Source organism: Mustela nigripes, chromosome X (assembly GCF_022355385.1).
Source record: "Mustela nigripes isolate SB6536 chromosome X, MUSNIG.SB6536, whole genome shotgun sequence".
NCBI lineage: Eukaryota > Metazoa > Chordata > Mammalia > Carnivora > Mustelidae > Mustela > Mustela nigripes.
Window position 1 is genome coordinate 96,593,053 of NC_081575.1, and position 18,087 is coordinate 96,611,139.

Consider the following 18,087-nt stretch of genomic DNA (forward strand, 5'->3'; position numbering starts at 1 on the left):
TTCCTTGGTATTGAAACCGCACTCCTTGGTAGGTGAACTTGGTCTTGGCTGGATTTCTTGTTGATCTTCTGGGGGAGGGGCCTGTTGTAGTGATTCTCAAGTGTCTTTGCCCCAGGTGGAATTGCACTGCCCTTACCAGGGGCCAGGTTGAGTAACCCGCTCCGATTTGCTTTCAGGAGCTTTTGTTCCCTGAGTGCTTTCCGTAGAGTTCTGGTGGATGGGAGTGAAAATGGCGGCCTCTCAGTCTCTGGCCCAGAGGAGCGGAGATCCCGGAGCCCCACTCCTCAGTGCGCCCTCAGAGAACAGCGCCCAGTAACTCCCGTCTGCCTGACATCCGGCTGCGCTCTGAGCTCACTGAGCCTGTGTCCGGTTCAAGGTAAACCCGAGCTGGGAGCTCACTCCTTGGCTCTGTCTCTGTAGCCAGCTTCCCTGTTTTAATACCCGCAAGCTCTGGGACACTCAGACACCCCTGAACCTTCTGTGACCCTGTGGGACCTGAGGCCATGCTGACCCCACGTGGGCTTCAGCCCGGTTTAGCCTCTGGAGCGATGTCCCTCAGTGGAACAGACTTTTAAAAGTCCTGATTATGTGCTCCGTTGCTCTGCCGCTTGCCAGGAGCCGGCCCCTCCCCCCAGGGTCTATCTTCCTGTTGCTTTGGATTCACTTCTCTGCCAGCCCTACCTTTCAGAAATGGTTGTTTTTCTGTTTCTAGAATTGCTGTTCTTCTCTCCGATCTGCCGATCTGCCTATGGATTTGCAGGTGTTTGCCCCTTTAGATAAGCTATCTAGCTGATCTCCTGCTAGCTGAAGTAGTCTCAGCCTGCTACTTCTCCACCATCTTGACTCCTCCCCTCTATGATTATTTTAAATGTAATACAATAATAGTCTAACGGTTGAATCAATATGAAGTATATTTAGAAAACAGTAGTACTCTCCCTTTATTCCTTTTGCCAATTCTACTCCTTCTGGAAAAAATGTTTGCAGTTTAGTATTATCTTTTCATATTATATTCTATGCTGCTTAACCATAAGTATTATATATATGAATATGCTTTTCCATTTTTAAAAATTTTGCCTCATTCTTTGTATGGTTTTTAAGTAGAACAATCTATCAAGGACATTTTTCCAGGCAATGTGTATAGACCTGATGCATCCTTTTTAACAGCTTTAGAAGTATCAAAGTTTATTCCGTTATTTTTCTACATTTCTAGATTATTAGCTTATGATAAGAAAAGATGACTTGAAATCTTTTTATCCTTTTTTTTGAATTTTTTGTGGGTATATGATCTTTTTAATGTCCCTATAATATAAAAGAAGAATGTGCATTTTCATTGTGTACAAAATGTAGATTAAGGTTAGCTTGTTGGTTTAAAAAAAAAAATCTCTATTCTTGGTTTTGTTTTTGCTTGGTCTGCTTGATCCAACAAATTCTGGAAGAGGTATATAGAAGCTATCAATTATAGCTGTGATTTTATCACATTCTCTTTTTATTTCTAGTAATTTTTATCTCATGTAGGATGCAACCAAATGTTGAGACATAACAATGACTATAACTTTTTTTGGTAAAAATTGTGACTTTTATCACTAAAGTAGCTCTCTTGAACCCATTTGTCCTGGAACTATACTTCATTTGGTATTATTTGATTTCAACTTTTCACAAATTATTTTCCTGATGCAACATCACCTATTACTATATTATACACTATTGTGACATTGTTTTTTCATGTGTTTCTTATAAGCAGATTATATATGTGTATATGTTATGTATAGTTTGTGTACTTTAATCCAGTCTGACACTGATCTTTGAATAAGGAAATTTAACCAAATACATTATAGTTAAAATAATTCTTATAAGTATAATTGTTTAAATTTCTTCTATCATATGGCATAATTTAATTTCCTCTTATCCTGTATCTATAATTCTGTAATTCATTATCTTTCTTATACTCTACTGCATCCCTCCCCTTAGTGCAGGTAATTTTTAAGTTACACTCTGCATTTACTCTTTAGTAGTGCTTAGGTTCTTATTTTCAACAATCTTTAACCATACTCTTTGTGTAGTTTTGTACCAAAAGGAAGTATGACCATTGCTCTCCCCACCAGTATGATTTCCTCAGCAACACCTCATTCAAGTCAAGATAAAACCTTTAAAAATCAGTAATTTAAGTCATGTTACTACTCAAATCATACTCAAACTATTGTTATTCTATTAAACTTAATGAAAAACCCACAGAGCTTATTGGTCATCACTGTTTCTTTGTACTCTTTATTTATCCCTGTTTAGAAATCCTTGTTATAGGGTGACTGGGTGACTCAGTCAGTTAAGCCTCCAACTATTGATTTCAGCTCAGGAACATGAAATTGACCCCCAAGTCATTGGGCTCCTTAGTGAGCATGGAGCCTGCTTAAGATTTTCTCTCTCCCTCTGTCTGTCCTCCTGCCCTGTGCACATGTGTGTGTGCTCTCTCTATATAAAATAGAAAAGAAGAAAGAAATCTTTGTTATATTTTATTTTTCATTTGGTTGCAGTACTTGAGAAATTTCCTTCTAAAAAGTCTATAAGGGTGTATAGCCTTTTAATACTTGTGTTTTTAAAATGATCTTTTTTCTTTCAATTGTGAGATCAGATTCTTTGGGTGGTAAAATTGTTCTTGAATCTCTCTTTTTCTTTTAATAGTCTCTGTAGGCTACAGACACTATCTTCCAGTTTTCATTGCTTTCTAACTTCAACTTTGTCCTAGGTTCCATTGTGGCCTGTATGAGGTCTGATGCAAGTCCAAATTTCATTATACCTGAAACTACTATTATACTGTACATTCACTAACTGGAATTAAAATAAAATCTTAAAAAAATAAATTTAAATATAGTCCCGTGTAGCTAAGGATTACCATATTGGACAATGCAGTTATGGGTATATTCATTATCACATTTTTATTTTTATTTTTTCTTACCATTTTATTTTATTTTTTTTCATTGTAAGTGTATTCTTATATCATCATCCCCCATTTTCTCCCATCCCTTCACACACCTCCCCTCTGGTTACCATCAGTTTGTTCTCTGTAGTTAAGAGTCTATTTCTTGGTTGGTTTTTCTCTCTCCTTTTTTTCCCTTTGCTTATTTGTTTTGTTTCTTAAATTCAGCAAGTGAGATCATATAGTATATTTCTGTGTCTGACTGACTTAGCACTATCACATTTTTAAAAAAGAAAAAATCATTTAAAAAATTATGGCACAAGCATATTCAGAAATATGTACTTAACTGCCACATTAAATAATGTGGAGATAAATGATAACCAGGTTTTATGAAATTTTTGATGAGTATAATGTATAAATTAATATTGTGAGTCTATTCTATAAAATCCACTCAAACTAGAAGAACCACAGGGCAATAGAAATTAAGTAATGTGGTAGTATGGCAAATAATTGTAGAATTTAAAGTAATTCCAAAGCTATTTTTCTTGTATTAATTTTATTTTCAATTTAAAATAAATATATGTGTATATGTACATGTGTGTTCATTTTCACATGTGAACATATGAAAAGCCCCTGTATCAGGTATTGACAAGCTGATATATTAGAATAGCTTCCTATTATAAAATATATACTAGGTATATAGATTGAAATTTTTGTGTGAACAGTTTGGGAATAATTAGCTAGGATTAAAAAGATTTATTGACTGATAGTCTTCTCAGACACTCTAATCTAACAGGTATTGTAGACCTCCATGAAAGGGGCTAAAATGAACATCTCCTAAAAGTATCTGTCTGACAGTTTCCCAAATAATTACATCTTTTTTTTGTTCACATATAATGAGTTACAGTAATAACAGAGACAAATGAAAAGCTGAGACATTTACGTGTAACAGCATGAGCTGGTGTGCACTGAATTGGAGAAATGTGACATGGTTAAATCAGAAATACTTTTAAATCTATACCAATGAAGATTACATTATGAAATGAAGAGAATATTCCATTTGCAGTCTGAGAATTCCAAGGTGGATATTTTTTACAACTGTAGATCCCAGCAATTCTAGTCAAACATCTATTTTTTTTTAAATTGCCTTTTTAAACTGATACTTACTTTATTCATTTATTCAGCAAATATATGCTAATTATGTGTGAGTCTTTAGTACATTTATTTTACATTGTAAGACATCTTGGATATCTAACCTTACCTTTGAAGTTATTTTGTTATTTTTTTCATGATTTCTTGCAAGGTGGGCCATATATGTTGGTGGGAACCAAAACCCTTTTCTTTTACTTCTCTCACAGGCCATACTTAGTGACTAGAATTCTACCAAGTTACTAATGTATGTTAATTTATTGAAAATCCTTATTAAAATGCAAATGTTATCCTGTGGAGGATTAACAGTTTAAACCACTATAAGCCATTAACATATTATCAAGATTTAGTTTATCAGTTTAATTAGATGGCAATTTAGCTTGGCCCTGAGGAGCTACGTAAATTTGATGCTTGGAAGAGAAGAATTACCATGGGACAGATGAAAGAGCAAGTCCAGCAGCTAGACCCATTACGCAGGACACTACACATACTTGGCCTTCTAGAAGTAGGACATACTTAGAGAATGACAAATCATGCTTCACCTGCATACCCCCTTCACTGACAGCCTTCCCTGAACCAGTAATTTGGTTTTAGAAAATAAATAATAGGACTATATAGGATGATTTTCTGCACTATTTTATACTGATCGCTTTCTTTAACATGTCTCCTTATTTTTGAACAAAAGGGAGGTAAGCTATAACCTTAATACAGTTTGTTGATCAATCACTGAATGATCATTTGAGGGTTGATCTTTTCTTTTTACATAACTTCACAGAAACAGTTTTCTAGATGATGCATAAAGGAGGTGGGAATACCTAAGATCAAGCTCTCTCATTGCTGTTTTCTCTATGTAAGATCATAACTAATCTATTTGGGCTCATTAGGCTGATTATTTAAAATCTTTCTACCCAGTGATTTAATTAAACACATGGAACGCTGAGTCCTGTCAGCATGTTAGTACTGCCCTGGCATATATGTGTATCCAAAACTGTAAACAGGAAAGACTAAACCGATGCATATCCCATCTGTGTCATATTCTTGTTTTTTGTATACTTTATTATTTGATTTTTTTTTTCTGTCTGTGGATTAATGCAGTATCTTTTGCTAAATTTGATCTTTTGATTTCCCTTTTTAAGATTGTAATTTATATAAATGACCAAGGAGAAATAAATAAAAATAGCTTAAGTGTGTTTCTTACTGTAATGATCTCTAGGAGGAAACTTAATTGTCTTTCTCTGAATATTTTTGAGAATGGGAATGGGAGCTACCTAAGTTCTTTTTCAGTTGCTTGTCATTTATGACCCATCAGAACTCATAAAAAGCCTGTAATCATATTTGGGATTTACATGGTATTGTGTTATTATTTTAAAATAACCTATACTATTGAAGAATGCCCTTTTGAGGAAAGATAATCAAATACACATTAACAGATTTTCATGTCATGGGGCACTTTAAGCATTAATAGATAATCTTGTTTTCTTTTAAAGATTTAGCCCATCTTTGTCTTTATTAATTTTAATGGAGTGAAAAAAATGGCTACATTACTGTATTATAGTTTTTTTGGTCCAGATGCCAGTTTTTTTTTTTTTTTGAGCTAGACTTTGAATGTGTTGACCTATCTTCTGTATATCATATTTATATTAGATATATAGGTATTTTAAGGACTATATCCTAATAATATAGGATAAAGTACATTTTTCTTTTTGAGTTTCTTTGACCTCATAACTTATAAATAGGCCAGTAACCACAACACATTTGAAACTTATATTGAGGAGACAGAAATCCTTTAAATCATGAAGGAAAATACTTTGTTTTAAAAACGTAGATATAATGCACCATTTGTTTCAAAATGGGATTGCCTCTATCTTGGGCAGTTAGGTGGCCCTTCAAGAAATGAAATGTAAGTTAAAAAAAAAAAAAAAGAATGTGATGACTAAACTTTGAGAGAAACCAAAGTTTATTGATACCTATGCCTATGCACATAGTTCAAAATCTTGAAACTGTTTCCACTTCAAGTTTTACGAATCACAGTTTTATCCTATCATAATTCTTTTACACATCAATTGAGCTTTCCATTTGTTAATAAAAATAGGTACTTTGAGACTTTCTTCCACTTCTTGATTTTCATTTGCCAAAAATGAGGATAGTATACTCATTTGTGTATATATCGTTAGAACTGAATATGAACAGAGAGAAATAAAATGAATTAGTATGGCTACAGTTCTTCCTTGCTAATGATGCATGAATTTCTATAATGATATAAGGTGGTAAAGAACATTAACAAAAGCAAGTTGATTTTCAAAAGGTTAGACAGGATTTGTACACATCAGAATTCAGAAGGATATAATTATTCAAGGCAAAGTTAATGCAATTCAGATGAAAAGGAAAAATCTGAATACGAGTGTATGGATTATGTATAAAGAGGAGAAAATGAGCATGATACTTACAATTATACTGATTTTTTAAATAACTGAATTTTTATTAAACCAAATGGAAAGTCATTCATTGGATATAGTTTATTTATTATAGAACTGCATGACTTTGTCAAAAGCAATGATGAATTTTAAAGAGTAGATAGTAAACTAGATCTCTAAATTTCTGACTCTGTTGATTAAAATTTTTAGTTGTTTCTTATATTTTAAACTTATCATACATTTCTTTGTGTTAAAATGTATTATATCTATTACAAGTTTATACTAAATGAGAATAGTCAAGATACATAAGACTGAATTTTCTAGAAAATGAGCTGATAGTTTCCCAATGGTGTCAAAGAATTATTCTGAAATTATTCTGAGGACTATCCCTCAGCTTTCTCTATTCAGGTGATAAGCACCACTTAACTTCTTCTGTCTATGATGATGAGATGATAAGAGAAACTAAGTCCTCCAATATATCAGTCTTCATTAAATATTTTCAATACATGGTCACTAACCTTTTTCAATTTAATTCACAAAATACATCTGAATCAGTGTTCATAGGTAACTGTAACTGGAAGGCATTATAGACATTCTAATTTACTTTTTTTTTACAAAAGAAAAAAATTACTAGTTTATCAGTAGTTTAGAATAACAAAGATTGCAACGTTTTCTTTGTATCTTTTCTAAAGTGATAGACTGTGTCTTTCTATTTCTTTGATTATTCTCATGAGCTATAACAGTTTTAATATTTCTCAGTATTCTGAAGATTTTCTTCATGCCCTGTATGAGCATGAAATAAATCAGTTTTGGTATAGTTAGTCCATTTATTTTCATAAATTGGTACCAGTTACTCTAAGGCTGTATATGATAGTCTTGAAAATGATTGCAATATACATGTTAATAGGGCATGGCCTGTATGCAATACAATGGCTAATGCGTCTTTGAAGTGCATTGCAATCAGGTCAGTGATGGCTTCATCATTCAAGAAAAGAAAAAGCAAAAAGAGTTTATAGAACCAGATACGAAATTACAATTTTTTGAAAAATTCTGAATTTCAATAGATGCCACTACCATTCCCCTATAAGAGATTTCCGTTGAAATATGGTTAGAAATGGTTTTCTCTTGATGTGATGATGAATACTTATTATGTAGAAAAGAAGACATGAATCAATATGTAATAAAATAATTTATGCCAGACATTTAGTCAAGTAGTGAAAAGCTTAACAAATGAGAAGCCAGTGTGCTGTTTACTTCCTTAGAGTTCTAGGTGAGGACTATAGCTAGTGCTAATCTTTTTTCTTTTTTTTTTTTCTTTTTGAGATTTACTTATATGAGAGGCAGGGTAGAAGGAAAGAATCTTTCAAGCAGACTCCACAATGAACATAGAGTCCAACTCGAGGCTGGATCCCACAACCCATGAGACCATGACCTGAGCAGAAATCAAGAGTTGGGTGCTTTACTGACTGAGCCACCCAGGTCCCCTACAGCCAGGGCAAATCTTATTTGTTGAGATTTAAAACTCCAGTCTTCAGAGCTGTGTGGTTAACATTAATTATTATTTACATAAATTAATTTTTTAAAGAAAAAATTTTGAGTATAGTTAACGCACAATGTTACATTAGTGTCAGTCATACCTTTTTATGTAAAATTCTGGTATGTACAACAACATGTCATTAACCACAAACACCAAAGAATTAGAAACTTGGGTTTTCAATTTTGTTTCAGAAAGTTAAGTCCAAGGCAATAAGTCAAATGTGAGTTTATTTTTTATGTATTTTTTCTCTATTGTATTTAACTGTTCATTTAAATCTTTTGCTATGTATAATCCATAACTATTATATTTGGAAGTCATCAGTATGAATTTAAGATAGATGTGAGCACCTCAAGTGTAGATAATGAAGATCAGGGAATGTACATGTCAAAAAAGAAGCAGAAAGATGATGTAAAGAATTTGGAATTATTTTCCTTTTAAGAGAAAATGATGAGGACAGACACTAAAAGATTTTGGAACCCACATTGATTTTTTAAATGAAACTCAGATGTTTTTTAAAATATTTTGAAGGTATGTCTCATTCTAACAATAAACTCCTTGGTTAGACAAAAATACACACATACATACTTGTTGTGTATATGCATGGCTGAAAAAGATAAACCACTACTTCTACCCAACTTTGTCCCTAATAACAAAACCCACTAATCTGTAAAAATTTAGAGGCAGGCGAGAACTCTATTAAAAAAAAATTTAGAGGTATAAAATGTATATAATTAAAAGAAAGAAAAATTCACCATTATGGAAACACAGTATGGGAACATTCTTGTTTCAGATAACATAGAACTGTCTTTATCCCAGGAATTGAAGAAACTGATGCAAAGAAAAACAACTTACTAACTTAGAAATTTTTAAAAAACAATAGTCACTAGTATAGTAGAATATATGGAAGTCTCAGTGAATTTGCTTGATTTGTGTTAGCTCTACTAGTTGGTATGAAATTAATATGTCCATGAAAATTGTGCATTCAAATGTCTGCTGATTTATTTTTCTTTAAAATTGGTGGGAAGTTTTGTTTGAAATGAAGAGATTGAGAATTTGAATTTAAAAATATGTGGTTAAATATGAAGATTGTCCTTTTAAAACTCTAGCCCAAAATTTTAGTATTATTTGAATTGTAAAATTAGAAGTGCATGTAGATTCTCATGCTTTCATCATGAAGGAATATGTACCATATATTCAGTCAAGATATATACACAACATCAAACTTTGTAAAAAGTGTAATTATGTCATTTAAGCTAATTTGTGTAATTATGTGAATTTGCAGTGTCATAAGTAAATGAGACATCTAGATTACAATTATTTTTATATTATGTAAGAACTGAGTACAGGAATCCTGGACCTGAGAAATTAATAGGAAAGTATAAATAGAGCAGTTTATAATTTTACTTATCTTTACATGAATTTACTCTGAGATCCTAAACTTAATTTAATTACATTGTTGCAAAAATGAGGATGGTCTTGTCGTAAAACCTGTGCAGTAATAGATGCCTGTGTTAGCATGCTGATCACCAGAACTACTCTAGAGACTCTGCCACTGAAACCCTTTTTGACCTCATCAACAGGCAGATGGCAGTTGATCAATTCAAAACAAAGTTACTGGAAAACTAATTTCAATTACAAGCATTTTGTTGCTTATAGTAGAGACAGAAGAGAGCAGAGGTCATCTGTCTTTCTGAATTTGTGTGCCAAATAGTATTTATTTCATGCTTTTATAAGGAGTAAGGAAAGAGGCACTATTGGCCAAATGCAAAAGGATTCTAAGCTCCAAATGTCTGTCAATCATAGTACTTGAATGGCAGGTAGGAAAAGTGTGGACATAAGAGAGGCTAGTGCTTCCTTAGACCTTAGGGCCTTCTGGAGTTCTTATTAAAATGTGAATTCCATCCTCAGTCTTTCTTATCTAGTACATTAGCAGCTTAACTTAACAGGAAACTAGCATTAAAGAGGAGAGCTGATGTCTGGAATTTGAAGGGTGCTGAATGTAAAAGTATATACCAGCCAAAATTGCTTTGTCCCTCTTGTACCTCAATCTAATTTAGGGGAAAAAAGTATAGGAGAGGTTTCTTTGGGAGGAAAAGTACTGATGTAGAGCCCCTACCATTTTATCCCATACATAATTTTCCAGGAATCTTAGAATTACATTTTAAAAACCAGTTGTAAAAATTATCCTTTTCTTAGAGTAAAACTATCCCTCTCATGACCCCATGGCTCTTGGCATTTCATTCTTATACTCACGGTGCTAATGTGTACGTATCTCTTATTTTTTAAATGCTTCTAATACTTTTTGTGAGAAGAGGGTGTATGAACAATAACCTTTTTACTAGACTTATCATCATGCACTTTTTATTCACTTTCAGCCTTCTGTCCGCTATAAACTGGAATTTATTAAACTCAGTAGAGATCTTTTCATTATTAGGAAGCTAAAAGAATTCTTCTTTTGTATGTCTATACCAGCACACTGTCCATGAAGAGTCAGTGATGGTGATGACTGAAGATATGCCTTTGGAAATCTCTTATGTGCCTTCTACTTACCTGACTGAGATCACTCATGTCTCACAAGCCCTATCAGAAGTGGAACAACTTCTTAATGCTCCCGAACTTTGTGCTAAAGATTTTGAAGATCTCTTTAAACAAGAGGAGTCTCTGAAGGTAAAAGCAAAGCATTTTTATTAGATTTTTACGAGATGTTCACCTAGGTCATTTGCAGTATCAGAACAATTAACTTAAATGTACACACTTAAGCTATTTTTACTTCGATATGGAATTCCTAAAACTGTTTACAGGATGGTTAGTTCTAGAAATCTGGGATAGAAAGAGAAACATAAACCAGAAGAGGTGTTTTATAATATTTAATGTTGGGAGACTTTCTAAAATGAGGCAACAGACAAAAGTAATAGTTTTACATAGATTCAGGGCAGAAAGGACTTACCAAAACCATGCTTTGATGGAGTAACTATATATTCGCAATTAATACATTCCTTTCTTCTCCCATAAAAGAGAGTAGATAAGATTTTAAATGGTATCTATTGCATACAGTTTTAGTTTTATGTTTTCTACTTATAATATGCATATTCAACTTTGAATTAGTGCCAGTATCAGTACTAGAATACATGGAATCTGAGTGAGTAGAAAGCAATGAAATATTTCTTTAAACTCCCAGGCAAAGGCTACCACCCAAATCCAGGGTTTTTCAAACTACCAACTGCGTTTCTGAATCCCACACTAAGACAAAATATTATGAGGCAATAGTTTTTGAATTATAGAGGAAAGTGTCTGAAGATAGATGAATATAGCATCAAGAAAATGTACATAATAATGTGTGTCTCAAGATAATTTTTGTGATCATACATTTTATACTCAAAATGAAATAGTATAGCCAGAGCTCAGTATTTTTCAATGCAAATAGTGTGAGATTATAGACAGAAGATAAGTTTGCTCTCAGCAGCACGTATTAGCCAAAATATTTTATACTCTAAATGATTTCTTGGGAGCTCATTCCATATCACACATTTGTCTGCATACGTATCCAGATAGATAAAGCTGTTTGTTTTGGAAATCAGAGCTTCAATATCTTGAGTGACTTGCATTTACTATCTTACATTAAATGAAATAAGCTTTAAAATTGCATGCAAAAATAAAATAAGAAAGGCATGGATCTCTGGAACTACTCCATCCACTTCAGTATGATACTTTTTCTTATTCTTTTTGAAATAAAAGTCAGATCGCTGGTGGATGCAGTGAAGAAAAGAAACCTGATCAATTGATAAAGGAGACATGCCAACATTCTTGTCATTATTCACATTAACTAATTTCACATGACAGCACAGTTTATAAGTTCATCATTGTCATTCAACATGTAAATCACTGCTAATGAGCTAATATTCATTTCATTCCATGTTCCCAGACATATGGGTCAGGAGAGCAGTGACCTTAAACTTATTAAGTTGCCAATTGAATATCTTTGTCCTCATACCTCTTAACCTGGCACCCTCAGAACGATGGGCCTCTTGCTACACTCAGCTAATCATTTGTTCTTCCAGATATGTTTAAGAGTATTATAGCTGATGCCAATTGTGATTGTATTGATTGCTGTAGTTTATAAAATGGTATCATTGCAGGTTTAATTTCACTGGATTATTGAATCCTCATTAGATGCAGTTTTGGGCATAATTCCAGCTCCCTACCAACAAATCTCCGACAGCACACAAATGGGCTTCCTACCTTTGTGAGCCTTTTGAAAGGGGATAGTTTGATCTCAGTCTTTTCAATGAATATGTATTTCCTCTTAAAGGCATTCATCATTGTCATTATCCAGTAGTAAAAATAGAAAAGTAGTGCATAAATTGTACAGCTGCTGGTTGGGAAGGTTTGAAATTAAATTGTGGTTGATTTTATTCCTGACAGATTTGCATGAATCAAATTACAGAACTGTAGTAGGTATTGCTGTGGTTTAACATACATATTTCTTTAAAGTACACTATAACACAAGTGATGTGTAATAAGTTAAAATAATTACTTTCTGAACATAATAAAACTAATACAGCACATACAATTTCCATAAATTTATTGAATCAGAAAGCTACCTAATCATTTTGACAAGAATAAAGCAGAAAACACCTATTTACATATGGAAATCTGCATTAAATAGCTAATACATTAGCTAAGGCAAAGCTAGCAGTAAATGAGGGACATACACATAAGTAATATTTATTCTTATATTAAATCCAATATTCACATTGTATTTGATTGTGTTTGTTTATATGTAAAAAGTTATAATATTCATTGCACAAAGGATAGTATACTAGTTTTGGAAGAATTTAAATTTTTGAAAGTTTCAATAATTATTTTTAAGAAAAAATGTCAATTGTCTTAGAACTTGTTCAAATATAATTACTATGTTAAATCATCAAATCTTGCTTTAAACTGTCCCAAATGAAAGCTTGAGCATAAAAGAGAGTGAATGGTGATTTCCAGGTACTAGGGGCAGGGGTAAATGTGGAGTTGATATTAAGTGGATATAAAATGCAAAAAGAATCAGTTCTAGAGATCTCCTGGACAACGCTGCACCTATAGGTAGCAGTAATGTAGTGTACACATAAAAATTTGTTGAGAGGGTGGATATCATATTAAATATTCTTATGACAATAAAAATAATAATGAGGTACAAACATAGAACTTTTTAAGTTTCTAAACCTTTGCCCCTGAGAGATATAAATATTTGACCTCTTGTCAGGAAAGCAGCAATAATTTATTTTTAGAGGCCCAGTGGAAAGGATTTATACTAATGCCTCCATGTACCTGACTTTACAGAAAGCTTTGGTTGTATTGGTGTCTGCATTATTCTTGGGGCCTCACCTTACCCCCTTCTCATTCAGGGCTCCCTGTACTTTAACTGGCGTTGCCAATTGCAAGTACCTGGGATTCTGCCTAGGGGTGGGTGTCTCAACTCATAAGTGTCAGAGAGTTAAGGCTCTGTATCACGACATCTCCCAATAAATCTCAACCAATGACAGCTGGCTTTCTGTGGATAAAGGGCATTGCTCATCCACATCTTCAGCTGCAGAAGCTCTGAGACATGCTCTGCACTTTGACCTGAAATTCCCCAGCAGACTGAGACCGCACTGTGCACAATACTTTCCAAATATTAATGTGGTTAACTGGATTCCTCCCCTACCCTCTCCACTGCCTCACTGGTGCTTCTTAGGATCACTCCCAACTAAATCCAGTGCATATACATTCTAGTCTTAGAATAAGCTTCTCAAGCATCCAACCTATGAAAATTTTGAAAGAAATAATGGCATATGCACAATTTAGTCAGCACTCACTAACAGAAATCTTGAACTTCAACTTGATGGGCAATTCCCCAATGACTGTGCTACTTTTCTAATAAGGAGTTCCTTAGTTGCTCAGTTAGACCTTGGCCTTAAGAAAGGTGAAGTTTTAGGACAAAAGTAAGAGCATGGCTTAGAATAAGGATGACAACCATGTTTTATCTTTCACCATAATGAAAAATCAATGTTCTTCTGGTGGTCACGCACTCTTAATAACTTACATTTATGAACTAATTCATTCCTCACCACAACTCTGTGAAATATTTAAAATTATTTTCCACATTTTAAGATGAAGAAACTGAAAAAAAATATGAAGTAACTTGACACAGTTGGAACACGTAATATTGATGGAGCTAGGATTTGAAGCCAAGCAAAGTAGCTCCAGGATCTGAGCTATAAACCATTATACTAAACCTCCTCACACAAAAATTTTTCTAGAGCACTATATTGAGCATAGCAAAGGTGACTTTGAACAAAACACAGTAGAATACTGAGGTCTGTCATGCCCAGTTTATAGGGAAAATGTTATGGGTTCTAATTCTCAATGAATCCATGAAAGTTTAAGAAGAGTCCATAAAAGGAAGGAATGAAAGACAGAATTAGGATAGAAGGAAGGTAGAAAGAGGAAAAGAAAAGGAAGGAAAGAGAGAAGTCAGACATGAATCATTTTGATTCTCTCATCTAAACCGATGATTCTAGTTGAAAATAAACAGATGTTATGGATGAGGTAGATAATTTTTTTTTGTATTTTTAGAAGGCAAGAGGGTGACAAGAAGTGTGGGTACATGAGCAAATCTCACAGATGCTGACAGGATACTTGGGCCCAATGCAGAGTTTAGATAGGATCTAGAAGCAGAAGCAGCTGTTCAACCTTAACAGCACTGGAAAGAGCTTGCTGTGAGCTTAAAAAGCCAAAGACTGTAAATCAAAGTCACTCAGTCTTCTTTGACTGGGACAGCTTTTTTAAGGGCCCTCAAGACCTAAAAGGAAATTGTTAGGACAGACTGCTAAGAGGGGTGCCTGAGTGGCTCATTCAGTTAAGTATCTGCCTTCAACTCAGGTCATGATCTCAGGGTCCTGCGATCAGGCTCCCTCCTCAGCAGGGAGCCTGCTTCTCCCTCTGCTCTTACCTCTGCTAGTGCTCTCTTTCTCTCTCAACTAAATAAAAAATAAAATCCTTTAAAAAAAAAAAAAGGAGAGGCTGTGAATTTAACAAGTGAAGTTTTATTTCTTCAAACATAATTATTAAGCTCCTACTGTGTACCTGGCATCACTCTAAGTCCTTAAAAAACAGTGAGCAAAATCAATGGACTCCGCCCTCATACAGTTTTAATTATAGCAGTGGGAGACAGCATATGAGCAAATAAACAAATAATCAGTATATTTAAATATGATAGTTATAATTAAAAAGATTTTAAAAAGAAAACAGAGGTATAAGGGGTATAAAACTACCAAAGGGGCAGGGGTAGGTGGAATGGCAAGTAGTGGGATTGCAATTTTAAATAAGGTGAACATTAGAACAAAGATTTGAAGAAGTTAAGGGAGTCAGCCTAGCACTCAGCCTTACTGTCTGGACGTAGTAAGTAGTCAGTGCAGAGGCCTACATGTTGGGAGTGTGCCTACCTTGATCAGAGAACAGCAGGAAGGCCAGTGTGCCTGGAGGAGAATAAGCCAGAGGAAGGTGACAGGACGTCAGATCAAAGGGGCTCTGGGGGTCCAGATTGCGGAGGGCCTGATGGGCCATTGTAAAGGCTCCCTTTGACTCTGAGTGATATAGGAGCCATTGTAGACTTTTGAGGAGATAAATGACATGATCTGATTTATATTTTAAAAGGATTACATTGCTAAAGGGGCATCTGGGGGGCTCAGGCAGATGAACATCCGGCACTTGGCTTTGGCTCAAGTCATGGTCTGAGGGTTGTGGGATTGAGCCCCACATCAAGTTCCATGCTAAGTGGGGAGTTGGCTTGAGATTTTCTCCCTCTCCCTTTGCCCCTCCCTACTCACTGCTCTCTAAAATAAATAAATAAATCTTCTGAAAAAAGGATTACACTAAGTAATAGTGTAGAACTATAGGGGATCAAGAGTGAAAACATGGGGGGCAGTTGGAGAAGAGAGGCTGATGGCCTGGGCAAGGGTGGGGAAAGGAGAGATTTTCAGAATCTGGTAATGTTTTCCATGTGGAGATAGCAGAGTCTTTTCTGTATCTACACCAAAACTTGAGCATGGATGTATGGCCTATTCTTAGCAGATTTGGGGCTCAGGAGAGTTTAGGTGGTCATGTGAATTTGGCAAAGGACTCCTTGAGGCATGTAACATTTCCTCTCATTGATATTTACACTTTGCCCCTGGTGCATTCAAGCAGGGGCAAAAGGACTGGAAATGAGATCTTATCAGCCTGATCGAGATCTTTCTCCTTTAGAATCTATTTTATCACATTTAAGCATAAATTGAATAATGCTAGTCATTTGAATGAGGACAAAACTAATGTCATGAGCAAACTGTTTTTCTAGTCTGCTATTAGGGTATCCAAATAATAGAAGGAGATACCTCATGTACAAATATGAACAAAATATTTTAAGGAAAATAAAAGAATGTTTCTGTGCATGTGTACTACAAGAGCATATTAGAGAAAGGGCTAGATTTTCCCCCAATTTAATAATGTTCGAACAAGAGAAGTTCACAATTATTATAGATTAAGTAATCATGGAGCATACAAAATGTCAAAGTAAAATTTGATTATTGATGCTTTCTGACTTCTACTTAAATTTAATGTGTCACCACATTGTAAAAACTGATCTTTTGGACTTTGTATAACATTTTGAATAACGTAATCATTTAGTGATTTCTCTGAGAAAATCACATTTTTCAGCTAACACATTTATTCATTTATAATTCCTTTCTTCCACAGCTTTTATGATTGCGGATTTATTTGTTCAATTTTCTCTTTATATTTGTGAATTACTTTACAAATATTAATCTATTCACCGTGATTTAAATCCTAATTCAATCATTTCTATAGTACTTAATTTTTCATTCCTCTAATGATGAAGAGATTATAGATATTTACTACACTGTAGCTATGCCAGTTCATATTTATGTGTGTTTTCATATAGCTTTCTTTTATATTTTATATATTATATAATATATTTTATATAATATTTTATATATATGTCTCTTTATTGGGAAATTATTCATTTTCTCCCTGAGAGTATTTCATCAGGCCCAGCAGTTGTCCTACTTTGACTTCTTGCAGCACAGTACTCCCATCTTTGCTAAAATGTACTTTAAGAACCCAATCCACTGCATTTCTCTCAGTGAGACTATTTTGATAATCCCCATCCTATAAATTCTAGAAGTCAGAAGCTTTCACATTAAGATGTTTAGTTAATGTGGATGATCGAAATTTTGAACTTGCAGTTAAGGTGTGGGAATGTTTTCCTTCTATTCATGACTCACTCATTCAGGCTGTTCTTTGACAAGTTAAGATTATCATTTTTGATCTGTGATATATAATTACTGATTTTTTATTTATGCAAGGACCATGCATCATCCTATGGAGAATGTTTTGGCCAAAATATATAGTTGTATTTACAAAGTGTTTTTCACATGTGGACCATAAACTGTGCAGAAAAAATCAAAAGGGCAACTTACCATAAAGCCACTAAAAATAACTTTAAAATTTTTCTTTAGAAAAAGCTCAGAAAAATCTAATTAATAAGTACTTCAATGCCTTTTGATTGAACACTTTTCCCAATTTGATATGTCATTAATGTAGTGCCTGGTAGCTGGATGGAACATAAAGAGGATAAGAATTAGATTTATATAGGGTGTTGCCTTCATCTGTCAGATAAAGACAAATTCCAGAGAGTGAAAATGAACTGGAGTTTGAGTCTTTGGTTCGCCAATTTCTCTTTTTCCAATTTTAAGATAGATCTACTCCCCAATGGCTGCTGTCACAACAGCTACTAATGGGTTTCTCTAATCTTTTTTTCTTAGAAATGAAAGTTGTGTGCTCTTCTGTTAACCAAGTTACAAAGGGTCTCAAGGCACTTTTATTCACTAAAACTGCTTAAAGCTATTATTTCCCCCTTGGCAAAATGTGGAAACAATAGTGCAGGGTTTTATAGATCTAAAAACACATACACATGTGTTTAAGTGTATGTACACCCATTTAGCTGGAGTGCTACATTGATTTTGAGAGTGATACAGAGTCAGCAACAGCAA

At 34.1% G+C, this 18,087-nt stretch overlaps 1 protein-coding gene across 1 annotated transcript in view; it reads left to right on the forward strand.

Annotated features, from left to right (window-relative positions):
- Positions 1 to 18,087, forward strand: part of DMD (dystrophin) — a 1,970,015-nt gene that overhangs the window by 781,185 nt on the left and 1,170,743 nt on the right. Inside the window, exon 42 of the mRNA XM_059385278.1 lies at positions 10,484 to 10,678. Within this exon, the coding sequence (XP_059241261.1) occupies positions 10,484 to 10,678 (195 nt within the window). The remainder of the gene's footprint in view (positions 1 to 10,483; positions 10,679 to 18,087) is intronic.